The 27,426-nt window shown below is 52.6% G+C and overlaps 3 protein-coding genes and 1 long non-coding RNA gene across 4 annotated transcripts; 3 read left to right on the top strand and 1 right to left on the bottom strand.

The window, feature by feature from the left end:
* Nucleotides 1-1,730: 1,730 nt before the first annotated feature.
* LOC111764511 (uncharacterized) lies at nucleotides 1,731-6,840 on the top strand. The gene is made up of 4 exons (XR_011647149.1): nucleotides 1,731-2,537; nucleotides 2,935-3,045; nucleotides 3,211-3,346; nucleotides 3,572-6,840. It is a non-coding gene; the product is annotated as an uncharacterized lncRNA (long non-coding RNA).
* An 8,415-nt stretch (nucleotides 6,841-15,255) lies between these two features.
* Nucleotides 15,256-19,913, top strand: MXD3 (MAX dimerization protein 3). Its single transcript, XM_058282837.1, has 6 exons — nucleotides 15,256-15,410; nucleotides 15,682-15,787; nucleotides 16,453-16,482; nucleotides 16,611-16,725; nucleotides 19,161-19,344; nucleotides 19,420-19,913. Exons 1-6 carry the CDS (start codon nucleotides 15,341-15,343, stop codon nucleotides 19,545-19,547), a joined length of 633 nt encoding a protein of 210 aa, XP_058138820.1. The 5' UTR covers nucleotides 15,256-15,340; the 3' UTR covers nucleotides 19,548-19,913.
* A 223-nt stretch (nucleotides 19,914-20,136) lies between these two features.
* On the bottom strand, nucleotides 20,137-23,952 carry PRELID1 (PRELI domain containing 1). The gene is made up of 5 exons (XM_004485035.4): nucleotides 23,685-23,952; nucleotides 22,871-23,096; nucleotides 21,126-21,239; nucleotides 20,935-21,013; nucleotides 20,137-20,678 (listed from the first exon to the last, which is right to left on the bottom strand). The coding sequence occupies exons 1-5, from the start codon at nucleotides 23,774-23,776 to the stop codon at nucleotides 20,530-20,532; spliced, it is 660 nt and encodes a 219-aa protein (XP_004485092.1). The 5' UTR covers nucleotides 23,777-23,952; the 3' UTR covers nucleotides 20,137-20,529.
* Nucleotides 23,953-24,317: 365 nt separating this feature from the next.
* On the top strand, nucleotides 24,318-26,120 carry RAB24 (RAB24, member RAS oncogene family). The gene is made up of 8 exons (XM_004460022.5): nucleotides 24,318-24,557; nucleotides 24,644-24,712; nucleotides 24,939-25,017; nucleotides 25,112-25,179; nucleotides 25,265-25,364; nucleotides 25,587-25,637; nucleotides 25,729-25,791; nucleotides 25,910-26,120. The coding sequence occupies exons 1-8, from the start codon at nucleotides 24,441-24,443 to the stop codon at nucleotides 25,972-25,974; spliced, it is 612 nt and encodes a 203-aa protein (XP_004460079.1). The 5' UTR covers nucleotides 24,318-24,440; the 3' UTR covers nucleotides 25,975-26,120.
* Nucleotides 26,121-27,426: the final 1,306 nt, after the last annotated feature.

The raw sequence follows: 27,426 nt of genomic DNA, 5'->3' as shown, positions 1-27,426 counted from the left end.
TGAGCGAGGCAAGCCAGACACAAAAGGACAGATACTGTATGATTATGTTACTATAACCAAATATATTGAACATATTGTATGACTCAAAAAAAGTTTATATGTATCCACATTTAATTGTAAAATGTATGTTTTTATTCAACACTTTTCTTTTTATTTTTCAATTATTAAATGTACAAAATAAAGTTAAAATATATATGTATATATTTGAGAAATGTGGAGAAAGAACAGAGCTTACTGAGGAATAGAGAGGGGCAGAAATAGGCACTGATATTAATGCCAGCTCCTCTAGGAAGAGCTTGCAATTTCGCTTGTGCCTTTATTAAACTATTAATTACTCCTTTCCTTGCTAATGCTAAGGGGAGGGCCCGGCTGTTATTGGTTACCTGGCCAAAGGTAGAAGCCAATGGTGAAGCCTGTTTGGAATATGTGGGAACAAGGAGAGGCCCCAGAAAGAGTCCCAACTGGGACCTCAAGGTCAAGGTCTCCAGAGGGTTTCTCTATCCTGTTGTACGCTGGCCATGTGGTGGCTCCTCTTTTCCTCCTCTCCCTGTGCTAACCTGCCTCAGTCACAGCACAGACCTTGAGTGCTAGGGCCTGGGGCTCGTCTGTAAAATTGGGGAAATCACTGCACCAGGAGGGCGGCGCCCTAACAACAGGAACTGTCCCCAAACACACACCCCCTCCTCCCTGGTCTTGCCCCCTCCTTAGACCAGCTACGCTGGGACGAGCACCGCGTCAAGGGGACAGGGCCCTGACCCGCTCCCGCCTGGACCCATCGGCCCCCTGCAGGTCCGCAGAGACGCCCCTCCCCGCAGCAGCAGGGGCGGGGGACGCAGAGCGTGCTCTGAGGCGCGCACTCGCAGGACCCCCCAGCTGAACCGCCCCCAGCGCCCCCAGGCCCGCCTGGCTTTGCTGGGTATTGGGCGGGCCCAGAGGGGGTGGAGGGCACAGAGCAGGGGGTCCATGGGGCTGGGGCTTGGAGGGTCGGGAGGCTCAGGCGCAGGAGAGGCAGTTGGAGCACTGCGCATGCTCGCTGCGTGCGGGGTGGCGCCCGCGCAGCCTCCTGCGTCCCGCTGCCCCCGGCGCTGCGCAGGCCTGAGCACCAGCGGCCTCCCGCGGGGTGCGCGCCCGAGGGTGCTCTGTGCGCCCCTGTGCGCGGCCCTTCCCACTCCCACCAGTGTCAGGCAGGTCACGCAGGTCACGCAGCCCCTCAGGGGGCGCTTGGGAAATGAGACCCACAGGGACAGGCAGGGCCTGTTTGCAGGTTCATCCTCCCAGGCCAGGCTCAGCCCCTCCCTGGATGTTGCTTTGGAAATGAGAGCCCCTACCTCCTGGGAGACCCAGCCCGGCTCCTGCCCCTATGAAGGTTTTGTTGTTGTTGTTGTTGTTGTTGTTGTTGTTGTTGTGTTTGGCATCCCCGGAAGGAAGCAGGAAGCACTGGATAGCGGGGTGGGGTTTCAGTTAGAGTCCACGGTGCTTCCCGCTCCTTGTGACAACCTGTCGCTCTCTAAGTTCGAGCGTTAGTGACATGGGTCACCCACCCATGAGTTTTATACTATAATCTCACGTCCACGTGATCACATCCTAGGAAACACATTCCAGAATGATCCCTCTGTGCACCAGGGAACCTAGGATGGCCCTGAGAGGCACAATGACTTGTTCAGGGCCCAGAACTAGTAGAAATATAGAGCCAGGTGAGCCCAGCACTTTCTCCTCAAAATAATGTAAATCAATTTATAAAGATTGAATGAGATTAGTGGTCATGTGGTCTGAAGAAGGAATCCTAAGGGGTGTGGAGTCTTTCTTTCTGGAGTAATGAAATTGATCTAAAATTTTTGAGATGATGAATGTGCATTTTGATTATACTAAAAACCATTGATCATACACTTTGGATAGAATAGCCAGAAACAACATCTAGGTACAGTGGGGGAAGCATAGATTGAGAGGTGAGGAATTCTCTTGTTTATATGTCTGCTATTTCTTTATTATTGTTGAAATAATGAAAATGCTTGATAATGATTGAAATGATGAACACACAACTCTGTTTACACCAAACACCATTGATTATACACTTTGGATGAATTTTATGCTTTCTTAATGTGTATCAATAAAATTGATTGGTTTAAAAAGAAATTAATTAAGACCTTTGCCAGGTCTTCCTGGGGCAGCATGGAGGGATGTGTTGGTGAAACTGAGCCTAGTTAGGGAGATGACGTGGGAGAGGAGGGTGAGCGATTGGCTGCTCACAGGGGCTATTGGGGAAGAGGACCCCAGGAAGTGACCTCACTTCCTTGGAGATAGACCCCAACAGAACTCAGAACCCTGGTAACCAGGCACCTTGATTCTAGACACAGCCCCCATCAGCTCACTTGGACTTAGACCTTTGAGAGAACAAGATGCTTTCTCTATGTTTACCTCTTTTCCGAGGCTCTAACACTAAGAAAACCCAGAGGGAGAGACTTTTTCGACGCTGCTCCAGGAGTTGCTTGTGCCTTCGCCCTCGAAGACTCTGGCCATTTAGCAGGAAGAACCCAAAGGTACCTCAGGGAGCCCAGGGCAGGGGAATGCAGAGCAGCCCATCCCCTGGGGTCCTGCCTGCGCTGCCTCAGCACCTCCCACTCCCCGTGTGTGTTCAGAGGGGAGGACAGTGAGGAGGGATGGGCCTTGGGCAGGAGCAGGTGGGTGAGGGACAGAAGCCGGGCGGACTTGTCATTTAACTCTGAGGTCATGGCTGGCAGGTGGGAGGTGGGGACCTGGTGGTGGGGCCCATCTGCCCACATGGAGATCCAGAGCCTTGGAGCTGCCATCTCTTTCCTCCTGTGAGGTGTCTGTGCCTCTTCTGGGAGCAGAACTTCATGTGGGCTGGCATCCCGTGATGATAGCCAAGAAGGGACATAATGTGTCCCAGCCCGGCTGTCGGGTCCTTTCTTTTAGAGCTTCACCCAGGAGGACACCGAGGAGATGGACGACAGAGTCGAGGACACCACCCCTCTGATCAGGGTGCAGGTGCATCATGACGCCCACAAAAGCCACAGCAGCCTAGAGGTGAGAGAGGGAGGGCCCAAGACCCCACCATGGAAGATCCCCGGGGCTCCCTCTCTGGGCTTCCCCAGAGGGGCTCAGTTCCCACTTACAGAGGAATCTGGGACTCTACCCCAGTCCCTTCCCACTTCCAATCACCAGCCTCGGTCACATTTCCTCTATTGGCAGGAATGTCAGCTGCTGATGGCCCACGAGAATGCCAAGGTGTCTGCAATGGAACTGCAGCAGGAGGCCTCTCCTCTTAGCATCCAGCGTGAGGATCTGGAGACAACTGAGGCCAAGGCAGAGGCTAAGGAGGACCAGGGTGGGTGCCTGAGAGCCCATGGGGACAGACAGTGGGAGGCACACAGGTTGGGCCAAGAGCAAAGCGGAACCTCAGACTCTCTTCCAGGGGTCTTCTCTCTGTGAAGGCCTCCTGGGGTGCTTTCTGAGTTTGGACTTCTCCAGAGCAATAGAATATTTTCTGACTTGGGGAAGTCACCTAGAAAGACAATCATGTTTCCCAACCATCTGCCTTTTACACCTCCAGGGTCAGCTCCAGCCACAGCAGTATTGCCAGCTCTATCTCCAGCTCCAGCACCAGCTCCAGTGCCAGAGAGAGCAACTCCTGATCATCTCGAGCCCCCTCCCGCTCCAGCTCTTGAGTCAACTCTGGAGCTGCAGCCAACTTCATCGCCAGCTGGAGCAACAACTAAATTGGCATCACATCAGTCACCACCTGCAGTTTTGGAGGCAGCCCTAGAGCTGGACAAAGTGTCAACACCAGGCCCCGATACAGAGCTGGATGTAACACGAGCCCTGGCTCCAGAGTCACCTTCCCAGGTTGACCGAGATGATGAGCTTGAGCCAGTGCAGGCACCAGATCCTGCTCCAACTTCTCAGCTCCAGACTTGCCTGGAGGAAGAAATGGAGCCTTCCTTCCCCTCTCCTGTGAGAGCATCCTTATTCCTGTCTTCTGTCTTTTTTTTCGTATTTTACATTTTATATGATTTGGTTTATTTTTCTTGTTAACTTACCTTTAAATTAAATTTATTGTTACTGTTTTTAAATGTCCACGTCAGTGTCTTTAGGTACATTACAGTGCCGTACAATCATCTTTGGTAACATCTCCAGAACATTTCTTCACCCCAAACAGGAAGCCGTCATCTATGTGGCAGTCCCTCTCCATTCCCCTCTGTCACCCTGGGAACCACTCTTCTGCTTCTGTCTCCTCTTGTTGCTGTGGCCCAGCTCAGGCCTGAGCATGTGCACGATCTTAGCACCTAGCAGGAAGTCATTATCCTCATTTCACAGCTGGGACTCAAGAGGCCTAAGAGACCTTGCTCAAATTCCTCTGTCCAGGAAGTCAGGGAACAGGGACAGGAACTCAGGACCAGAATTCTCAGCAGGCCCATGTGTCTGCAGCCCCTCCACTCACTTGTGCCTGGGACCCTCCTCTCTACAACCCCAGTTCCAGAGCTCAACACCACACCACCTAATCCAGTTTAGGCAGAGGTGGTCCAGGAGGAGATTGTGGCCTTGGAGACACCCATTAATTTCCTAGGCTGCTCAGACAAATACCATGCAATGAGTAAGCTTAACAAAGGGAATTTATTTACTCATGGTTCTGAGGCTAAGAGAAACTCCAAACCAAGGCATCACTAAGGCGATATCTTCTAAAAGAAATGGACAGTGACCAAGGAGGTGGCAATGGGCTTCCTGTAACCTGGATGCAGTCACATGATCTTCCCACGTGAACTAGTGCATCCAGGTACTTTTAGGTCTCAGTACTCCAGATGAGGAGAGAGGAGGCCACCCACTTCACCAGGCCCTATGCAGGGGGCACCCATCACAGAGAAAGACCTGAGAGGGGGGCCATGTGGGGAGCATGGAAGAGTCAAGGAAATTCCAAAAGATTCACAAGGAAACTGGGATTCTTATACCCAGGGATCAGCCATTGGCCTTATTTATGGTTTCCTCAATATTAATTATTTCTATACCTCACCTCCACAAAACATTTTCAGGCATCTTTCTCCTCTCATTCAGAACAAAGAGAGTTTTTTCTCTCCAAGGGAATTTGTATTCTTCATTCTATTAGATGAGTTGTGTGAACTGAGCTATTTTCCTTTTTGCCTTAACTTACAGGAAGCTGAGAGTTAAATGTTCTCCTTACTTATTGCAAAGCTACAGCCTAGATTTCTAGGTATATTTTATTCTTCCTCTATTTTAAGTACTCCCAATTTCTATATTAATTTTAATGGACTGTTATATGGAGTCTGTATTGGAATCATCGTCTTGAGTTCTTTGGCAAGGGATCAGAGATGAAGACCTTAAATGCCATTAAACAGAGACCGTCATGCAGTGCTCTCTACATTGACACGGCATGAGGGCTGGAAACCAGATTTCAGAGCTTTCCTGTAGGATGAAATGGACAATGTGGAAGCCTTGCAGGGCTGGGTATGTTTTGTAGGCACCAGTGAGTCAGGTCTGGCCTAGGCAAATAGGATTAGGCAGGAACCCATGGGAACCTAGGGCTAGATTTTCCCAGGCATCCCAGACTCTTGTGAGCTCCGTTTCTGAGGCCATGAAGGGATGATGAATTGCCCCCATTGGTCTCTCCGGGGAACCACCCCCTCATCCAGGTCCTCCCTTGGTGTTGGCCCTTAGGCTAGGCTGAGGTGGATGGGGAGATAACTTAGGGGGGGTGCTCTCCATGGGAAGGGGGAAGAAACCAGCTGGATTGTGTGACGTAGGGGGATGCACTGGTCCTCACCGCGGGGTCAGCCTCAAATGCCTAAGACAATCCACTGGGTGAGAAGAAACCATCACACTTCCAGGAATAATGGTTTTAGATCCAGCTCCTCCCTTGGTCGGGCATTTGATTTTCACTCTTTAAAGGAAGATGGGGAGACAGGCATGCATCCCTCAGAGCTGTACATCTGCAGTGTCTGGGAATAGTGGTGAAGACAGTCCAGAAGCTTCCCCTCCCTGCGGGGTCTATTGAAATTACAGGATATCAAGTTTAAGATTGAATATTTCCCAAGATCTTGCATCCTTTTCTGGGGAAAGTCTTAGTGCATTGTGCGCTGGACAGCTCAATTTTGTTAGGCGAGCATATGAAGGTTATATTTTTTATTTAGTGATTACATACTATTTAAGGAGATGTGTATGGGTGCCAAAATGACAAGGGGTGGACAATGCTGATTAAGTTCATGTGTCCACTGGTTAGGTTATGGAGTCCAGTGGTTTGGCCAAACAGGTAATGATCCTGTGGGTATTTCATAGATGTAAATCATTAGCCATTTGATTGCAGCTATGGCTGAGCACATCCAAAGTCAATGAAGCAGCTTGCTTCCAGCAATGAGAGAAGTCTCAGTCAGTCATTTTTTTGTTATTGTTTTTTCTTTTATTTTTGTTTTTAAATTTTCTTTTTTTTTTAAAGATACATAGATCACAAAAAATGTTAAATTAAAAAATACAAGACATTCCCACATACCCCACATCCCCACACACATTCCTCCCACATGAACAACCTCTTTCATCATGTGGCACATTCACTGCATTTGGTGAATACATTTGGAGCACTGCTGCACCAGATGGCTACTAGTTTACATTGTATTGGACATTATATATCCTGCCATAACCCACTGAATGTACTGGGGGAGAGTGTGAACCAGTCATTTTTAGCCCTTTAAGGGGAAAACTGAATTGCTTGTGGTGATGAAAGCACAATTCTCTGTTCATACTTAGAACTGTACATTGTACATTTTGGATGGATTGTATGGTGTGTGAATAAAACTTTATTATTTAAAAAAAAAATGAGAACTGATGGTTTCAGTAGTCAGAAAGAAAAATTCTTATCTCTGATTCATTCAGCCAGCTTTTTCTGTTGAATTAGTCTTTGCTTTCATTAGAGTTCCTAACTTGTATCCTGCTCTACAGAATTGACAATTGCCAGTTCCCGAGGTCACATGAATCAATTCCTATAATACTTCTCATACTATTCACACATATAAACATATATGCACACATATATTCATATCCTCGTACATATACACCCTGTCTGTCCTGTCAGTTCTGTGTCCATGGAGAATGCTGACAAATTCATTGAGTGACCAGGAAACCCAGAGAGTTCTAGAGCATGCAAATTCTTGAGCATGAGGGGCAGTTCCACTTGAAAAGGAAGAAAAGTTGGAAGACTTACACTTTCTGATTTTAAACCTTATTACAAAGCTACAGCAAACAAAACAGCATGTTGGTATTAATTCATATGACAATTATAAAAATGTGCTATCATGAATTGTCACAAACGATCCATACAAATGTACGGTGGTGGTGGGGTGGTATACAGCAAAATGGTATTTTATGCATGAATGTACTGTAAACTGATACTTCTTTAAGTAAAGGGAATAAAAAAACAGCACAGGGAAACAGACTTTGGCCCAGGGTTAGGGCGTCCGTCTACCATATGGGAGGTCCGCGGTTCAAACCCCGGGCCTCCTTGACCCGTGTGGAGCTGGCCATGCGCAGCGCTGATGCGCGCAAGGAGTGCCGTGCCACGCAAGGGTGTGCCCCGCGTGGGGGAGCCCCACGCGCAAGGAGTGCGCCCGTGAGGAAAGCCGCCCAGCGTGGAAAGAAAGAGCAGCCTGCCCAGGAATAGCGCCGCCCACACTTCCTGTGCCGCTGATGACAACAGAAGCGGACAAAGAAACAAGACGCAGCAAATAGACACCAAGAACAGACAACCAGGGGAGGAGGGGGAAATTAAATAAATAAATAAATCTTAAAAAAAAAAACAGCACAGTACTGGCATGAGGACAGACACATGGACCAAACGAATCTAACTGAGAGTTCAGAAATAAACCCCCAGATCTACAGCTACTGTTTTTGAGAAGACCACTCAATGGGGAAAGAATAATCTATCTTATAAATGGTTTGAAATTACAGGACATACACATGCCAAAGAATGAATGTAAATACCTACCTCATGTTGTTTTAAAAATTGCCTCAAAATGGATCAATAACCTAAATATACCAGCTGAGATGATAAACGTCCTAGAAGAAAACATTGGGAAAGACAAGGCAAAAGTTCTTGGATTTACACAAAAACTCAAGCAATAAAGAAAAAAACATAAGTTGGTCTTCATGAACATTAAAAATGTTTGTGCTAAGGCCATTGTCAAGAAAGTGAAAAGACAAGCAAGATTAGTGGAGAAAAACATTTTTAAGCACTGTCTACTAGATGGTTTAACACTCAAGAATATATTCAGAGGGAAGCGGACTTGACCCAATGGATAGGTCGTCCGCCTACCACATGGGAGGTCCACGGTTCAAACCCCGGGCCTCCTTGACCCGTGTGGAGCTGGCCCATGCGCAGTGCTGATGCGCGCAAGGAGTGCCGTGTCACGCAGGGGTGTCCCCGCGTAAGGGAGCCCCACGCGCAAGGAGTGTGCCCCATAAGGAGAGCCGCCCAGCCCAAAAGAAAGTGCAGCCTGCCCAGGAATGGCGCCGCCCACACTTCCCGTGCCGCTGACGACAACAGAAGCGGACAAAGAAACAAGACGCAGCAAATAGACACAGAGAGCAGACAACCTGGGGGGGGGGTGGGGGGGTAATGAAATAAATAAATAAATCTTAAAAAAAAATAAAATAAATAAATAAATAGTATGAAAAAAACAACAGAAAAGGAAACGGATAACTTCACATATCATAAACACACAAAAGAAAATTTAAACCGAATTTGTATTTCTTTTTTTTTCCCCATTTTTTAAACTTTTTTTAAAAAAAAGAAACAGATCACACAAAAGTTTACATTAAAAAAATATAAGGGAAACGGACATGGCCCAGTGGTTAGTGCGTCCGTCTACCACATGGGAGGTCCGCGGTTCAAACCCTGGGCCTCCTTGACCCGTGTGGAGCCGGCCCATGCGCAGTGCTGAGGCGCGCAAGGAGTGCCGTGCCACGCAGGGGTATCCCCCGCGTAGGGGAGCCCCACGTGCAAGGAATGCGCCTGTGAGGAAAGCTGCCCAGCGCGAAAGAAAGTGCAGCCTGCCCAGGAATGGCGCCGCCCACACGTGCAGCTGATGACAACAGAAGCGGACAAAGAAACAAGACGCAGCAAATAGACACAGAGAACAGACGACGGGGGGGGGGGGGAGCGGGGAATAAAAATAAAAAATGTAAGAGGTTCCCATATACCCCACACCCCACAACCCCCACTCCTCCCACATCAACAACTTCTTTCATTAATGTGGTACATTCATTATATTTGATGAGTACATTTTGGAGTATTGTTACACAGCATGGATTATAGTTTACGTTGTAGTTTACACTCTTTCTCAGTCCACTCAGTAGGTTATGGCAGGATATATAATGTCCTGCATCTGTCCTTGCAATATCATTGAGGACAACTCCAAGTCCCAAAAATGCCCCTACATCACATCTCTTTTCCCCTCGCCCTGCCTTCAGCAACTACCATGGCCACTGTCTCCACATCAATGATAAAATTTCTTCCATTGCTAGGGTCACAATAATTCTATAGAAGACCAGTAAGTCCACTCTAATCTATATTTTATTCCTGCATCCTGAGGACCCTGGGATGGCGATGTCCACTCCACCTCCAAATCAAGGCAGGGCTTAGATCCTACATGGCTGGTGGATGGAATTCTCCTGCTTGCAGCTGTAGACTCTCTCGGTTTCCTGGTGTGGTGGTTGACCATCCTCACCTCCCTGTTAGCAGACCCGGGCAAGTCCAATGAACCGGAGAGCAGGCATTAAATCTGCTAAGGCCCAGGGTCCAATTGACACATAGACAGTCCAGAGATTCAAGTCTCCTGAGCATACACCACCCCAGTGCCAACCACAGGTTCAGTAAAAGTGACAGAAGAGGCATGCATAGAGGTCACTTCTGAGTCCAACTCCATCACACTCAGGAGTACAAATTCCAAAGTAGGACCCACTGACAAGTCACTGAACTCCAGAGCTATCTGTCATGACCATAGGACCTGGGTGTCTCCATAGCCCTCAGGAGCACCACTACCTGGGGTTGTATCAACTTTGGTTGTCTCTGGGATCCTGCTGAGATGTGTGTAAGCACAACTCTTCTGATGACCTCCAGACTCATTTTGAAGACTCCAAGCCATATAAACTCATTTGTCTTTACCATTTCTCCCTTTAATTCAAGGTCTTTTTCTAGTTGCATCACCATTGGGTGCTTGGTAGTAATCCCTCAGCACCAGGGAGGCTCATCCCTGGGAGTCATGTCCCATGCTGTGGGGGAAAGCAATGCATTTACATGCTGAGTTTGGCTTAGAGAGTGGCCAATTTTGAGCAACATGGAGGCTTTCAGGAGGTAACTCTTAGGCACCCTGCAGCTCTAGGCCTAGTTGATATCTCAAGTACACAGGCTCACAAGCATACTCATCAGTATCAAGGGCCCATCGTTGGACCATCTCTCTTCAGTGGTCTTTGCCCTTGCACTTGGGGGATTATTGCTACTCCACTGGGGAGTGCAACAGTTTCCTGGAATGGGAACTCAGCACTCCCTCAGTTGTCATGTGAAACTATACGCCTTATGTCTATACCCAACGAACACCTGAACATATCTATATACTCTAAATGCATGCCCTGGAGAACTCGCTCCCACCCATGCATCCCTCATCAATGATACCCCACATCAGTACTCCTCCCCTGCCATTGTGGAACCCCTCTGTGATCCAAAACTTCTTAAAAAATGAAGTGCAATACTTTGCCAAATTCAAATAATAGGAAAATGAAATAGTAATGATAGATTTAAAGATTAGAAATAGAATACATAATAATTTAGAAAAACTAAAATAAAGTAAAAAATAAATTGGGGTATTAAAAAATGAAAAAATCATAAAAATTTTTTTGATGTTTTGCCTTTCATCACTGTAATAGGTGTTGCTTTGTACGTACAGTGGCAAGGCAATCTCTTCCATTTCTTCTTCAGTGTCTACATCTTTTTTTAAAAATATGTCTTTAAAAATTTTAGGTGACAGTAAAGTCACATATAGAATATAGGGAACTCCCATATACCCAATATCAAACCCTTTTCCCCCTTGCCCAGCAATGACTTTTTACATGTGGATGTTATATTTGCTGCAAGTGATATACAGATATTGAAACATAGCTACTAACCATGGTTCCATTATAGTTTACATCATGGTTTACATTTTAGACTGTACACTTTCTAGAATTTTGGGTTACATTATGTATTTCTTTTTATTAGCAGATGGTGGTATTCACCAGCCTATTCTAGTCTGAGACTACATTAGCAGTTACCAGGCTTTCTATGCCTACTGACCTCAGTCTGCTTTTATTAACCTGTTTACCCTTTTCCCATAACCCATCATCTGCCAGAAAACTTGAAGAGTTTATTACGTGTAGAGTTGTAAGGCTTCGGTTTTTTGAAATTGGGGTTGTATTTAGAACTAGATTTAGTTAGTACATAATGAACATGAAGGCTTTAAATGTGAAATTGTACAATTTTTTGTTGTTGTTTGGAGTATTATGAGGAAACTGGTAAGCAAATTGCTTCCATATTTGAAGAGATGGTCATGAAGAGAACTATATGTGTAAGAACATAACTGTGATAGGTAGGAAATTTTATCCCCAAAAGTGTTGCTTTGGGCAGCTCTTTTAAATATGAAGACCTGTTTGGTCTCTTACTGGTAGAGTTGCGAGTGCAGTTGATAAAATAATTTGGTGTCTTCCCCACTGCCTTCTCTCCCCACCCTTCAAAATAAGTATAATCCACACTTCATTTAGCAAGAACTGCTTTAATTTATTTAAAAGTTTAAAAACCTCTAAGACCATTTTTTTTCCTTTGCCTTCTACATAATTTTTCCTCGAGCAGCATTTTTATCTCTATTTTTATTTCCATCCATTATTACATTGAGAAAAAAATTATTAAAACAGTGTGCACTGTCTAAGGCTGGATGGGAAAATGTAGTCTTGTTCTTCATCAATAACAAAACTTCCTATTAGTTTACCACTTGTCATATCCTTTTTCTTCCTATTATTAAAGATATCCATTTCTTGGTTTGCTTCCACCTCCTGTTTTACCCTAGGGTCATTTGTTACCAGAAGTTTGAATTGAATATATAAAATAAACTTAGTTCCTGTGACTTCATTTAAAGAATGTCTCAAAAAATACTTTGCTCCCTTTTTCTTTTTGTTCATGGGACATCTGCGAGCCTCATGACTCTTGTCTTCAGACACAACTGATTGAAGGTGGGGCCTCTTCTGGGCCCCACCAGCCTCTCCAGTGTCAGCTTGCCCCACATTCTCTCTGCTGTTCCTTTTTCAGTCTGCACACTGCCACATGCCTTTCAGCCTCAGGGCCTGGCACATGCTGTTCCTTTGGTCTGGAATTCTTTCTTTTAAATTAAACTTTTTATTTTGTAGTAATTTTAGCCTTACAGGACATTTGTAATAAATAATACAAAACCCATATAGAGGGAAGTGGGTGTGGCTCAAGCAATTGGGCTCCCGTCTACTATATAGGAGGTATAGGGTTGGATGCCCAGGACCTCCTGGTGAAGGTAAGCTGGCCTGCGTGGTGAGCTGGCCCATGCGGAGTGCTGGCCCACACAGAGAGCTGGCACAGCAAGATGAAGCAACAAAAAGAGACACAGAGGAGAGAGAATAAGAGACACAGCAGACCAGGGAGCTGAGGTGGCTCAAGAGAATGATTGCCTCTCTTCCACTCTGGAAGGTCCCAGAATCAGTTCCCACAGTCGCCTAATGAGAATACAAGCAGATACAGAACATACAGTGAATGGACACAGAGAGTAGACGGGGGCGGGGGGGGGGGGGGAAAGAGAAATAAATACATCTTAAAAAAAAAAACAAAAAACCCATATAGAGAACTCCAGTGTATACCTACGGATGCCCAGATCTACCAATTTTAACATTTTGTCCCATCTATCTATTTATCTATCGTGTATCTATCTTATCCATCCATCTATCATCTATGTACCTATTTTCTAAACATCTAAGAGTAGGTTGTGTACATCATGCTCCTTGCACACATAATACATCTATGTACATTTCCTAAGAAAAGGGTATTCACTTCTGCAATCACCTTAAAGTCTAGAATTCTTCGGAAGCGGACTTGGCCCAGTGGTTAGGGCGTCCGTCTACCACATGGGAGGTCCACGGTTCAAACCCTGGGCCTCCTTGACCCGTGTGGAGCTGGCCCATGCGCAGTGCTGATGCGCGCAAGGAGTGCCCTGCCACGCAAGGGTGTCCCCCACGTAGGGGAGCCCCACGTGCAAGGAGTGCGCCCCTCAAGGAGAGCCGCCCAGGGCAAAAAAAGGGCAGTCTGCCCAAGAATGGCGCCACACACACGGAGAGCCGACACAAGATGATGCAACAAAAAAAAACACAGTTTCCCGTGCTGCATAAGGATAGAAGCAGTCACAGAAGAACACACAGCAAATGGACACAGAGCAGACAACTGGAGGGGGGGGGAAGGGAGAGAAATAAAAAATAATAATAATAAATCTTTAAAAAAAAAAGTCTAGAATTCTTTTACACCCCATCCAACACACAGATAACACCTATCCATTCACTTTCCCAGAAGAAACCTCTCCAGCCTCCCTGGTCCAAGGCTCCTGAGGATGGACTCTCAGCACTGCTTCTTTTCTGGTGAGGACCTTTGGAAGCTGTAACTCTACGTTTGTGTGTTTACTGTCGTGGTCTCCCCATCAAGCCCCATCAAGCCTATGAGCTCTGCAAAGGTGGGGCCCTTTTGCCCATGGCTGTGTTTATTCTCTAGCCCCCAGCACAGTACCTGGTGTCCAGAAAGTGCTCAGCAAATACTTAGTTGGCAAATGACTGAGTGGGTGGGTGAGTGGATAGTCCGGGGCTGGAGTTCTGGTCGAGCATGTCAGTGACCTTTAGAGAAACTCTAAGGTTTTTTTCCCAGGAACTGAGGAGGGCTGAGGGACATGTGGCATGGACTGTCTTTTTATAAAAGATCTAGCACCACCCCCTCCCTTCTCCATTTCCAGGTTACTCCTGTCACAGACTCGGCTCATGCCTGGGCAGTAAACAGCTGCATCCATCTTCCGGTCCCCACCCTTAGACTCTGCTGTCACTGCCTCCAGCAGGAGGGGCCACCCCTGCTGATGCTCCTTCCACAGGCTAAGTCTCGTTCAAGACGGGCTCATGGAGTTCTGAGGAAGGCAACCAGGGCTCTCCGGGGGAAAGCAGCCTGGGTCCAGAGGCCCTGCCTTGAGAGCAGCAGGCGCCTCTCCACGCGGGGCACAGCACAGGCAGTGGCTCTGAGCCCTCGACTCTGTCGCGGGGCTTCCCGAGCTTAGAGAAGGCGTGTCGCTCCCGAGACACACGCAGCTGAGGAGTTGCAGCGGCAGGCGAGGAAAGCGACTCCGTCGACTCCAGAACCCAGGGCTCTCTAGAAAGCCAGGTGGCGAGCTTCCCGGCCTGGCCTGGCTGGGGCCGTCGTTACCCTCCTGACGTGTTCGTAGCAACAAGAGCGTCCCTGCGGAGCAAGAGGGGGAACCAGGAGATCGCAAGGCCGGCGTCATTCCCATTCGACCACAGAGCAAGAAGCCGGGGGGCCCAGGGGGCCGATGGCAGGCAGGCGTGGGGACAGACCCTCCAGCGCAAGAGCTGGATCCGCGCCCCCCGACCCGGCGCCTGCGCACCCCGGGCCCCGCTCGGCCCCGCCCCCACCGCCCTGGTTTTTCAAATTTGAAACCTGCTCCTTTTCCCGCCCGAATGTGCCGACCAGCGGCGGGAGGGGGCGGGGCCGCGCGCCAGCCAATAGGGCCTCGGAGGCCCCCGGCCCCGCCCCGACAATGACGACAGCGGGCCGCTGGGGGGCATCCGCCAATGGGCGAGCGGCGCCTGGCGGCCCCGCCCCCGCGGGGCCCACGTGCAGCTGCCCGGCCTGCGGCTCCCGGGGCGGGGCCGCGTCCCCAAAGCACCTGCCCTGGTGCGGGGCTCGACCCGCGCGCGGCCGCACGCTGAGGCCCGAGGCCCCGGCGCGGGGTCACTGGGCGAAGCGGACCAGACTCAGCCCCCCGCTGGCCCGGGGTTCCGCCCGAGGGACAGGCCTGGAGCCGGCACCGCTTCCAGCCCCGCCAGCGAACCGGGCGGCTCCGGCGCGGGCCCGGGGGGCGGGGCCGGGGGCGGGCCCGGGGCGGGGCGCCGGGGGCGGGGCGGGCGCCTGTGTTTGTTGCACCGTGTCAGTTACATTGTAACAAAAGTGGGGCGGCCGCGGCTCTGGCCAGCACCCCAGGCGCGCCCGCCGCCCGCTGTTGGCGACATGGAACCCGTGGCCAGCAACATCCAGGTCCTGCTGCAGGCGGCCGAGTACCTGGAGCGTCGCGAGAGAGGTGAGGGAGACCCTTGGGCGGGACTCCAGGGCGGCGATGTTGCTGACACGGGCCTGGACTGGACTTGGCTCCCAGGTCGAAGGATGCATGGCCCTAGGGCAGTAGCCCCGGGGCGCCCCGCCCTCAACTCGAGGGGCGTCCGCAGGCGGTCGGGCAGGGATGAGTTGGGGAAACGGCCCCGGCACCAAAAGCCCTTCGCCGGCCCTGCCGTGCCAGGGGCGCCCACTGGGACCGGCCCCAGCCTGACGCGGGCGGGGGCTCTCTCTGGCAGAGGCCGAGCATGGCTATGCGTCCCTGTGCCCGCACCGCAGCCCGGGCCCCATTCACAGAAGGAGGAAGCGAGCCCCCGAAGCTCCTGGCGCGCTGGACAGTGGGCGGTGAGGAGGGCCGCGGGTGATGGGGAGGAGGGGGATGGGCTCTGTCCCTCTTCGGGGCCCTCTTCTGCCCACTTTGCTTCCTCCTCCTTGCCTGCACCTTCAGGCCAGGTGCTCTGCTCCAGGAGGCATTCCGACCCCTGTCTTACCCGCTCCTGCCAGCTCCCCACTGCCTGAAACACACTGGCATCCTCCCCCTTCATTCAGAGGAATATTTCTTGAGTCCATCCGATGTGCTGTGAACCAGACAGCTGTGGGGCCTGCTTCTGCTCACACCCCTACACTCCATCTAGCAAACCACTCACTCTCCCCCACAGACTTCTTCCTTTGCTTTCCTTGCATCAAGGCTTTGCACATGCTGTTCCCTCCAACTGGAATGCCCTTCCTTCTACCAGCTCGATTTTGGAAACTTCTCTTTCTGGGCCCAGCTCAAATGTCCTCTGTCCAGGAAGCTCTTCTTGACCAGCTGGACAGGCCTCTTAGCATTTGGCTCCCTGTCGATGTCTCTGCCTCCCTTACTGGGGGGCTCTGGTGCCAGAGGCCAGCACCAAGTCCCCGCAGGGGGCTTATTTGGGGCAGACACCTGCAGTAGGTTTAGAGCCACAAGGGGCAGGGCCAGGTGGGCAGTAGTTGATGCCCCCTCACCCTGTCCTCCCTGGCATTGGCAGGTCTGTGCACAACGAGCTGGAAAAGCGCAGGTGAGTCCCAGCCCTGCCCTCACAGCACCAGGCCCCAGTAACCTCTTCCCTCTGGCCTCCCCTCCCCTGCCATCCCTCTGGCCAGCAAGAAAGGGCTGGCACTGCCCTCCAGACCCCTTCCCTCGCAGGAGGGCGCAGCTGAAGCAGTGCCTGGAGCAGCTGAAGCAGCAGATGCCGCTGGGGGCGGACTGTGCCCGATACACCACGCTGAGCCTGCTGCGCCGCGCCAGGCTCCACATCCAGGTAAGGGACTGCCCTGGTGCCCCGGGGCCAGCTTGCCAGGAGGCCTGGAGGCTGGGTTAACGTGGAGGGGCTGGGAGCAATTGGGCACAGAGACCTGAAGTCAGAGCCCAAGTGTGTGACTCTGGACAGTTCTCTGTGCTTTTAGTTTCCACGTTTGTTAAATGGGAAGAAGAGCAGAAAATAACTCAAGAGAGTTGTTCTGGAGCTTAAAGGAGACTTACCCAATAAACATTAACTGTTGTGATTACTTTTATTCTTACTTAGATCCCAGCTGTGAGACATTGGGCAAGTCACAGTATCTCTGGACTTCGGTTCCTCCTCTGTCTGGGGGCGGGGCCCGGCTGTTGAAAGATTCGGTGATAGGTCAGGTGTCAGGATCCCTTGCCTAGCCCCTCGCCCCTGCCCCCTTCCTCCAAGGCCTCCTGCCCAGGCAGTCTGTCCTGATGCACTTTAGGCGCCGGCTCCAGAGACCAGGAAGGGGAGAGGGACAGAGAAAGCGCCAGGCCCTGATCCTCCCAGGTCCCTGCTGCTGCTGGGCTGAGCTCGACGCCCCCTGGTGGACAGGAGTGGGGTGCTCTGCCTCAGCTCTCCAGCCGACCCCAGAGACGTCGGGATTTTAAAAGGGGGACTTGGAAACAATAGAGAACTTTTCCTGCCCTCCTGGCAGGGTTTGCCAGAGGAAGAAATTGGGGTGCAGCCAGGTGAAGGGCCCGGTCTCGGAGATGACCCAGGTCCCCTGGTTTGCATTCTTTCCTTCCACAAGTGTTAATGGAGCACCAGCTCTGCCAGGTGCTGCTCTGGGCATTGGGTCCATGGTAGAGACAGACTGATGTGCCAGCAAGCAAATAAGCCAGAGGCGTGGGAAACAGTAGACTCCGTCCTCCAGGTGCCAGTGATACCCTCCCTGTGGCACTGTGGCTGAGTGATCCCCTGGTGGGTCTAGAGTGGGCTCAAGGGCTGCTGTCCCTGCCCTGCGTCACAGGCTTGCTCTGGACTTTCGGTGGTCCTGAGATGCCTGTGACCTCTCTCCCTGCAGAGGCACCTTCCACAGCTCCCAGATGTAGTGGCCATTGCATCCCAGCCTTCAGCATTCAGCGCTGTCTTGCTCTTAAAGACCCACCATAGCTGACCTGGAATGTCCTCCATCTACTTTCCCCTCTCCTCAGGCACCCCAACCCCAGCTGCTCCAGGGCCAGGGACCCTGTCCTCTTTGGTGGTACCATGGCCCAGTGTCTCACATGGAGCCCGCCTGTCCTGGCACGGCACTCTGACGGCTGGTGTGTGCCCCTCAGGTGTGGGTGGGCCCTGGGCAGGACCTGGGGTCTTCCATGAAGCCCCTTCACCCCTCTCCTGGACTCATTGACACCAGCCTCCTCCTGGGCCTCCTGCTTCCTCTTTTGCCTCCACCAGGATGTCCTTCACCTTGCCCTAGCGTGATCTTGGCAGCACACAGGTTTACTCAGATCCATCTCCTCCTGAAAACACTCCAGCAGCTCCTGATGGGACCAAGTCTTGGTCATTTTCTTCCTGTGAAATCCAGGGCCCTGCACAAACCAGGCCTTGCTACTGACCTGCTTTTTGGATCTCATCTTTTCCCCACAAACAAAGCTGGGTGCTTTGTGTTGTTCCAAATCTCCCTCGGCCTGGATTCTTTCCCGTCCCCTATCTTTGCTTAGGCAGCTCTTGATCATCCTTCTACGCCCAGTCCAAATGCCCTGCTGGCAATTCTGCCCTTTCTTGTTGAATGACTGAATGCAGGCTCCTGCCCACCAAGACCCCTGCATAAACCTGGATCTATGCTGGACCTGAGGGAAAGCCCTTAGCCTTCCAGCCCCTGGAGCTTCCGGGGGTGACCAAGCCCCGGTGGTGGTTGGGGCAAGGGAGGTGATTAATACTGAAGGCTTATGACTCCTGGGAATCTTGACCAGGAGTTACAAACTGCTGGCCGTTGTTTGGTCTGTAGTTTTTCTAAACATCTGAATTTGTTGGCAGCATTGAAGATTTGACAAAAAAATAGAAAAACAACAAAAGATTTGACCCCCAAAGTCTGACTTTACAGCTTCTCTTAAACTGGGAGAGCTGGCACATTACGTGATTGGCTGGAACGTGGAGGTGGCTGCCTCCTTGAGCTGGAGGACGTACATCCCAGGCACCCTTTCCCTGCCCAGTTCCCTCCCGTCTACTCCAGGCCCCCTTGCTTCTTTGAAGGCCTCGGAAATCCTCCCACTCTCACCGAGACAATTCTCACAGGCCATTATTTCAAGGGTGGGAGGGGCAGCCTTCCCCAAGGCAGTCCAGGGCCCAGATCGAGTGAGCCACCCATCGTCTGGAGCAGAGGGCACCACAAGGCCACAGCCCACTGCTGGGTGGTGTGGGGATGAGGCCCAGCGCCCCAGGTAGCTGACTCTAGCCCCTTGCTCCCTCGGGATCTGCAGAAGCTGGAGGAGCAGGAGCAGCGGGCCCGGCGGCTCAAGGAGAAGCTGCGCAGCAAGCAGCAGAGCCTGCGGCGGCAGCTGGAGCAGCTCCGGGGGCTGGCAGGGCCTGGCGAGCGGGAGCGGCTGCGGACACACAGCCTGGACTCCTCGGGCCTCTCCTCGGAGCGTTCGGACTCCGACCAGGGTGAGTGGCCTGGAGGGCAAGGGGCAGGGGTCGCCTGGGCGGCTGGGTCTAATGAGCGGACCTCTCCCCACGCAGAGGAGCTGGAGGTGGACGTGGAGAGCCTGGTGTTCGGGGGCGAGGCGGAGTTGCTGCGGGGCTTCAGCGCCGGCCAGGAGCACAGCTACTCGCACAGCTTTTCACACGACGCCGGCACCTGGCTATGACCCTGGGCTCTGCCCTCAGATCACCCTCCACTCGCACCGGGTTGGCCCTGCCAGGCAGGAGCCCTCAAGCCTCAACGGCTGCTCGGAGCCCCTGGCTGTTGGAAGGGACCAAAGGACCCTGTGTGGGGACAGAGCCCGCCCACCTACTCACAGTTGGCTGCCAGGAAGAGAGGTTGCCTGGGCCTCCCTGAGCCCTTGGGGGCAGGCTGCCTGGGCCGCCCTTCCGGGCATTGTTTTGACAGCACTTGGCTCAGCTTCCCCCAAGGCGTGGCAGGAAGCCTCAGGGCCCTCCCTGGACAAGGGCCCTTGGCCTGTGTCCCACAGACGCTGTACAGTATTTTCATTAAAAGTCTCTTTTGTAACTTCTTCTGTCCCTGGTCCTTTGCCTGATGAAAATGGGGAACTCCCAGCCACAGACAAAAGTGGGGAAGAGGAAGTAACATCAGCGGCCACTGTTGACCACGCAAGGAGGTAGCACATCTTGTCCTCACAACTCAGGCCGAGAGGTACGGCCTCCCTGAGGCGCAAGGGCAGGCAACGGTGGACTCCAGGTTCAGACCAGTTTGTGGACTTCAGAGCTGGGACTAACTGAATCCAACAAATATTTATTGAGTGCCTATGATGTGCTAGGTATTGTTCCAGGTACTTGGGACACATCAGAGAACAAGGCCAGGATCCCTGCCCTCGTGGAGCTTACAGTCTAGCGGTTATTGCTGCTTCGCCCGGCACACCATGACCCTGGGCAAGTCACCGCGCCTCCCTGCGCCTCAGTGGCCTCAGCTGCCCATTGGGGGAATAAGCGGGGCCTGGGTACAGTAGATGCCTGACAGGACACCCACCCCAACCCACCACCCAGACGTTGGGGCTAGAAGTTGATTTTTAATAATAAAGTACAATGGGGAAAGGGTAGGGAGCTCTGAGCTGGCTTCTCTGGCGTGCTGTGGTGGTGAGGAGGGCCCAGGCTGTGACGGGGCTGGGTTGGCTACACAAACTGCTGCTGCTGCTGCTGCTTCTTGGTGGCTGCCTTGTTGGCAAGGTCCTTGGCCTTCTCTGTAGCTGCCAGTGCCGTCTCCTTTGCCTTTTCCTTGGCCTCCTTGGCTGTCTCAACAAGTGTTTTGGAAGGGGCCTCGCCTGTAGAAGGCAGGAGGCTGGCTTCAGATGACGCCCAGAAGACCCACCTCGTCACCCTGCCCTCCCCCAAGCAAATCCACCTCCTGTAGGCCAGGCCCCACTGGACAGGTGGTGTCAGCCCCATGGTACAGGATGAGGAGTCCAGGGTCAGAGTAGGGCAATGACAGATCCTGGCTCCAACCCAGCAGGGCTGAGCTGGGGCAGGACCCCAGCCTCTCCCGATGAGGTTCTCCCCAGCACTGCCCAGAACTCTCACCTTGCAGCTTGGCCAAGATGTACTCAAAACCCTTCATTGTCTTGGTCACGTTGCTTTTAAACCGGGCCAGACCAAATTCCTGACAAAAGATGAGGAGAGAAAGGTTTCTGAGCTGCCCAATGACCCCCAGCCCATCTCTGCCAGATGCCCTGGGCCCCCAGAGTCCCAGCAGCTCCCACAATGCCGCTCACCTGGACAGCTCTGGAGACGCCAAATAAGCTAGAGGAGACCCAGGCTTCCCGGTGGATTTCAGTCCAGCCACTGTTATCAGAGTTCACACAGTAAACACATCGTTCCTCCACCACCTGTGCAAGGAGGCAGGCCAACCACAATTGCTTGGGAGTCTTTCATTTGCCAACTGGACTGTAAATTTAATCCCAACTCCTCTCATGAAGGGAAGCAATGCCATGAAAATCCATTCCTCCCCTTACTGTATCCCAGTGAATTGCATTTATAGACAGAGAGCAAGACATCCGTAAGAAAGGTCACTTTGCTCTCTCAAACCTCTCTTCTGAGCATTCAAACTAGAAAGTACATGGACTCTTGGGATCAGCAGAAGGCTTTCCAGCCCCATCCTGGTCCAGGATTTCCTGTTTTGTACCTTTTTGCCTAGACACATGCAGTGTTTTAGCCTGCCTTCCACTCATGGCAGCTCTTGAGCTCCCTAGCAGTCCAGATAAAAATGGAAATCTAATGAGCATCACAGCTCTCTTCCCCAGAGAGAAGGAAGAATCAGCACCTCCAGAAGAAACACTTAAAATGACTTCAGGGAAGCGGACTTGGCCCAATGGATACAGCATCCGCCTACAACATGGGAGGTCCGCAGTTCAAATCCCAGGCCTCCTTGACCTGTGTGGAGCTGGCCCATGCACAAGGCTGATACGCGCAAGGAGTGCCCTGCCACGCAGGGGTGTCCCCGCGTAGGGGAGCCCCACGCGCAAGGAGTGCGCCCTGTAAGGAGAGCCGCCCAACGTGAAAGAAAGTGCAGCCTGCCTAGGAATGGCACCGCACACACAGAGAGCTGACACAAGACGCAACAAAAGACGACGCAACAAAAAGAAACACAGATTCCCGGTGCCGCTGATAAGGATAGAAGCAGTCACAGAAGAACACACAGCGAATGGACAGAGAGAGCAGACAACTGGGGGGGGGGGGGAGAATAAGTAAAAAATAAATCCTTAAAAAATAAATAAATAAAATGACTTCAGACAACTTCGGGAGAGGATACTGTCAGCTGAGTAAGGTGCCTGCTCATTCTATGACCTACTAGGACACTTCCCCTCTGAACCTCACTTCCCTCTTTGCACAACAGTCATACCCATCTCTCAGGGTTAATGTGAAGATTAGCTGAAAAAAAGAATGAGAGGGTTCTCCAAACACTTTTGTAATGTTCACATGTGATGATATACAACAGATTTTTCCTTACACCATGGGTTTTCAAACGTTTTTCAATGCAATCAAATGTATGTGGAACCCCTTTCCCCAAAACCTTAGGTCAAAATTCATTTTGTAAAACACTTAAAAGTGGAACTCCTCTAGTCGGAGTGAGGTGAGGGGTCCACTCCTCTCCCCCAGGCACGTCCAAGGCCCTGTTTGCCTTGTTGGATGCCTGTTTCTAAACCACTGCTTCCCACCTTCAGTCCTACTCACGTGGGCCGCAGCTTCTGCATGTGCAGAGCGTGGTGCCGAACAATTTGCATGTATAGTTGCAAATGACTGTGAAACAGGGACCCCTCACCCCCAATTGTACAAATGAGTCAAAGCGTAGATCCAGAGAATCTGGTGAAAAGAGACGCTGAGGCTGTAGCTCAGTGTCCTCCCTCCTCAGTAACCCAGCCCTGTCTCAGCCCACCAAGGCCTCTTCACGGCTCTCTAGCCACATGTCCCTGAGGTGCTCTCTACTTTTGTGGACTAGGGATGGGGGTGGGGGTCTCACCATCAGCCGGGCATGGTTGATGTTCCAGGTGAAGGTGGTCATGGTCTGATTCTGTGGGTCCACAATAGAATCCTCCAGGATGTACACCGAGTGAGCGACATTGGCGGGAAACAGCCGCTCGGCCCAGCGGGGCATCCTGTTGGTCTTGGTCAGGAGTCGCCGGGACAGGAGCTTCTGGTCAGGGGTCACCTCCCGGTGGACTATGTCTTCCGTCAAGACATGTTTGCTGCAGGTGGAAGAGGGAAGGTGACCCTTGGGAACCTGTCCCTGGGAGACTGCCTGTTGGGGTGTCTGCCTGGAGCACCCCTGCCACCTTGCATGGTAATCTCTGCTGGGGTCAGACCTGAACTGGAGTCCCTTGAGCCTCTCCCAGGGCAAATTCCAACTCCCGCCTGGATGCTGACTTGGATTCCTCGTCCTTCCAGCAGGGCTGGACCTCATGATATACTGCACCACGGGAGAGCACTTGAGGCAGAGGAGGCGGCAAGAGCCCGAATTTCCAAACCCAAGATTCCTCCCAAATCCTGTGCCGCCGCCCCTTCCCGTCTCCTCGCCCGTCTCTCGTCTGCCTCGATGAGAAAAGCTTCTACCAGGGTCCCATGTAAACAACCGCCCAGGCCCAGACTTCTACCAGGACCCTGCATTCCTGGGGAGGCCACTTCATCGATGAGGTCCTAGTGTTCGAAAGACCGCCACCGTCCCGGCGATTCCCCACCTCCGACTCGGTGTCGAGTCCTTCTCGGCCCCCTTACTTGGCGGGTTGCCCATGCTTCATTCTCCAGAGAAGGGGGCTGCTCTGTGGAGAACCACGTACCTATACGGATTCGGGTACCGCTGCCAGAAGGCGGCGAACACTTGGTCCCAGGAACTCCGGAGCACGCTCTGGCCCAGGAAATATTTCACCATCGTCCCGGCCGAAGCGGGCTCAGCACCCGCGCAGCATCAGGGACGCGGAGCCCGGGGGGCACGCGGAGGCCGGACCGGGGCTTGACACACGCCCGCCAGCTTCTCAGCTCAGACACTACCCGGCCGCGCCCTACCCTCAGCCGCCATGAGGAGTTGTCGGTCCGCGCGCCACTTCCGGCGCAGCCGCACCGCACCCGCCACTTCCGGCGCAGCCGCACACGTGACCTCGAGGTCCCGCCCCCTCGCCCCCTCGTCCCCTCACCCCCTCGCCCCCGCCCGCGGCAGTCGCGGCGCTGCGGGCCGGGGCAGCGTCGGAGCGGAGCCCTGGTTGCACCCGGAGGCCGAGCCGGAGCGGATCCTAAGCTGGACCGGCGGGCGAGCGAGCTGGGCGGCGGCTTGCAACTCCGCCCGGCGCGCTCCCAGGCCGTCCGGCGTCTTGGGCTCTTCGAAGGAGGATCAGCGCCCGGGCCGAGAACGGGGAGCAGGCGTGGGCGCTGCCGAGGTGCGAGGCGGGACGGGAGCCCCAGCCCGACGCGGGCTTTCTAGCCGTCGGTCGGCCCCTGCCGTCCGGGTCTGAGGCTTGGGCGCTGCCCGGCGGAGCGGAGATCCGGGTTTGCCTCCCGTCCCCGCTCAGGACCCGGGTGGGTGAGGCGGCCCCGGGAGCATGAGCGGGCAGCGCGTGGACGTCAAGGTGGTGATGCTGGGCAAGGAGTACGTGGGCAAGACGAGCCTTGTAGAGCGATACGTGCACGACCGCTTCCTGGTGGGGCCCTATCAGAACGTGAGTGCGCCCCGCGGGGTTGGGCTCTCGTGGGAGGGGGCGGCTGGCCCGCGCCCGCGGCCCTGACGTCTTCCCCATCCTCGCAGACCATCGGGGCCGCCTTCGTGGCCAAGGTGATGTCCGTCGGAGACCGGACAGTGACTTTGGGTATTTGGGTAAGTCCCTTGGGCAAGTTGCCCTGGGGAAACCTAGTTCTTAGGAGGCTTAGGTCCTACCCATCACTGGTTGACTTGTGGCCTTAGAGAGGCCATTTCCCTTCTCCAGACGCCCGTTTCCTCATTTAGAAAATAGGGGTCTGGAGGACGTGGCCTCAGTTTGCACTTTGGGGGAGTAGCTCAGCAACTCAGGCCAGAGCTGAGCCGCCTCCTGCCTGCCCTTCAGGACACAGCAGGCTCTGAGCGCTATGAGGCGATGAGCCGAATCTACTATCGGGGTGCCAAGGCTGCCATCGTGTGCTACGGTAAGGAGGGGAAAGAAGCACGGGCGGGTGCAGGCTGACCTCAGAGAACAGCTCTGACTCTTGGTTTTATCTCCTTTGTGCCCGTTTCCCCAAGACCTCACAGATAGCAGCAGCTTTGAGAGAGCAAAGTTCTGGGTGAAGGAACTACGCAGCCTGGAGGAGGTATGTGGCCAGACCTAGCTAGGGAGCCAGGGACTAGAGCTCTGGTGGTCCATGAGGGTGACCCTCACTCTGCCCTCTGTCCTAGGGCTGTCAGATCTACCTGTGTGGCACCAAAAGCGACCTACTGGAGGAGGATAGGCGGCGGCGACGTGTGGATTTCCACGACGTCCAGGACTATGCAGAGGGTGGTTGCTCCTCGGGCCCTTGGGGGTCAGGGAGGGAAGTGGCTGCTTAGGTGGGTCACAGAAAATAGGGACTTCCTTGACTACTGTGGGAAGGTCCCCTGGGAAGGCATTCTAGCCTTCCTGAACCTGTGGGGTCCAGGACACTCTAAATTACTAGCCTTCCCCTTTGTCCTGTGCCCACCTAATTCTCAGGTATAAAGTTTTAGTCACTTGCCTTTACAGATATCAAAGCTCAGCTCTTTGAAACATCTAGCAAGACAGGTCAGAGTGTGGGTAAGTGCTGTCAGGGCCTAGTGGGCTGGTCACTGGGTGACCCCAAGGCTACTGGCATTGGGCACTCACTAATCATCCTTTTTCCTGCCAGACGAGCTCTTCCAGAAAGTGGCAGAGGATTACGTCAGTGTGGCTGCCTTCCAAGTGATGACAGGTGTGTGCTTCCCAGCCTCTATGGAGACTTCCTCTAGGCCCAGGGCATCTGGCCCCCTTCACGAGTTACCTGATCCCCACCAACAGAATGGTGCTGAGCTGCCATCTCTCTTTGACAGAGGACAAGGGTGTGGACCTGGGCCAGAAGGCAAACCCCTTCTTCTACAGCTGTTGTCACCACTGAGTCACCACCCACCTGCCTTGGAATTCCCCAGAGGGGCTGGACCCAGCTCTTGTCTGGGCTTGGGTGGTCGAATGTCTGAGCTACCCCAGGTCCCCATGGCAGCAGAAGTGGCACCTGCCTGTGCTGGCCCACGGAACGGAGGCAGCATTGGGCTGACTGATGGGCATGAGGAGGGCTGATTTGGGCCCCAGGCTTCTGCTCTGGACAGCACTTTTGTCTGCAGATTAAGTGGCTTCTGATTTGTAAATAAAATCAATGCACTGTGAATCACACTTAGCCCCTGTCCCTGCTGTGTAGATTGGGTGTCAAGACACCTAGTTCTTTCTGGGGTCACTTGGCTGATCTCACTTCCTACATGAAATCCCCCCACCCCCACCCCCCAGGTTGTGGCTGAGAAACAGGAAAACAAAGGGCCCCTTCCTATTCTTTGGTGAGAGTAGTACAATGCTTCATTATTCCTTCTGGGTGCCAAGAAGATCAACAAATACACTTACATGGTGTCCAGAACTAACAATGTCAAACACTGTGACCTCAAGAAAGACTGATTTGGCTGTCTACTGCCTCTGTCATGCCTGGGCCCATGAGTCAGGCTTCCCATAGCATCCTACAAGGTGTTCTAATGATGGAAAGGTGGTAGGGTCTGCAAGAAAGAAAGATCTTAGGAATCTAGATTCAGATCCAGTTCAAATACCAACTTTAAAAAGGGACATATGGGGAGCTTTGTAGCTCAAGTGGTTGAGCTCCTGCTTCCCCAGTATCACATTTTTAAAAAGGGAGTGGGGGGACTTAAACCCTCAGCCTGAGTTTCTCATTGGGAAAATGAGGCAACCACTAAGTACTGTGAAGATGGTTAAGTGAGAAGTAACTACAGTACTAAATACTCTTCCCAAACTCTTCTCTGACAGCTTTTGGCTGAAGGAGCAGAGTTCAGGACTAGGTCAGAAAGGGAGGCAAGCGCCCATGATTCCCGTAAAGTGTATTTTTGGGGCCCTGAAAGGCCAAACATGTCTGGAGGCTAGGTGTTAGTGAAAACAGGAAAAAGGAAATTATGTCGCAGCCCTTTCTGGATGGAAAGGGTAGGGGCCTCACCATCCTGTTGAGCCTTTGCCACAGCTTTCCTGCCATGAGCCTGGGCCAAATCCTCTCCAGTGCCCAGCACCTGCCTCTGAAGAATTAAGACACTGGACCAAGATGGCCAGATTGACACTCAGAGCTTTGGTTCCACTTCCTTTTTAAAAACCAATTCCTCAAAATACCCTTCCTTTGTGGGTGATGGAGGCTTCCTGTGGAGAGACTGAAACAGACAACAGGTACTCCCAAAAGGAGAGAAAGATACTCTGGCAGCAGTGGCTCCTGGAGGAAGGGCTTGGCTCCCCCGTGACCCAAGTCAGGGACTAACTGGGTTGGCTCCTGCTCTTCCCAGCCACTCCCTCCTGTTAAGGCCTTCTTCCC

This window comes from Dasypus novemcinctus, chromosome 2 (genome assembly GCF_030445035.2).
Source record: "Dasypus novemcinctus isolate mDasNov1 chromosome 2, mDasNov1.1.hap2, whole genome shotgun sequence".
In the NCBI taxonomy this organism is placed as follows: domain Eukaryota; kingdom Metazoa; phylum Chordata; class Mammalia; order Cingulata; family Dasypodidae; genus Dasypus; species Dasypus novemcinctus.
This window is presented reverse-complemented; position numbering and strand designations above follow the sequence as displayed.

Coding starts and splice junctions, on each gene's coding strand:
- MXD3 (XM_058282837.1), top strand. CDS start 15,341: ATGGAACCCGTGGCCAGCAACATCCAGGTCCTGCTGCAGGCGGCCGAG. Junction 15,788..16,452: donor GGCGCGCTGGACAGTGGGCG/GTGAGGAGGGCC, acceptor TGGCATTGGCAG/GTCTGTGCACAACGAGCTGG. Junction 16,726..19,160: donor GCGCCAGGCTCCACATCCAG/GTAAGGGACTGC, acceptor CGGGATCTGCAG/AAGCTGGAGGAGCAGGAGCA.
- PRELID1 (XM_004485035.4), bottom strand. CDS start 23,776: ATGGTGAAATATTTCCTGGGCCAGAGCGTGCTCCGGAGTTCCTGGGAC. Junction 21,014..21,125: donor GCGTCTCCAGAGCTGTCCAG/GTGAGCGGCATT, acceptor ATCTTTTGTCAG/GAATTTGGTCTGGCCCGGTT. Junction 20,679..20,934: donor CATCTTGGCCAAGCTGCAAG/GTGAGAGTTCTG, acceptor TGCCTTCTACAG/GCGAGGCCCCTTCCAAAACA.
- RAB24 (XM_004460022.5), top strand. CDS start 24,441: ATGAGCGGGCAGCGCGTGGACGTCAAGGTGGTGATGCTGGGCAAGGAG. Junction 25,018..25,111: donor GGCTGCCATCGTGTGCTACG/GTAAGGAGGGGA, acceptor CGTTTCCCCAAG/ACCTCACAGATAGCAGCAGC. Junction 25,365..25,586: donor CGTCCAGGACTATGCAGAGG/GTGGTTGCTCCT, acceptor TTGCCTTTACAG/ATATCAAAGCTCAGCTCTTT.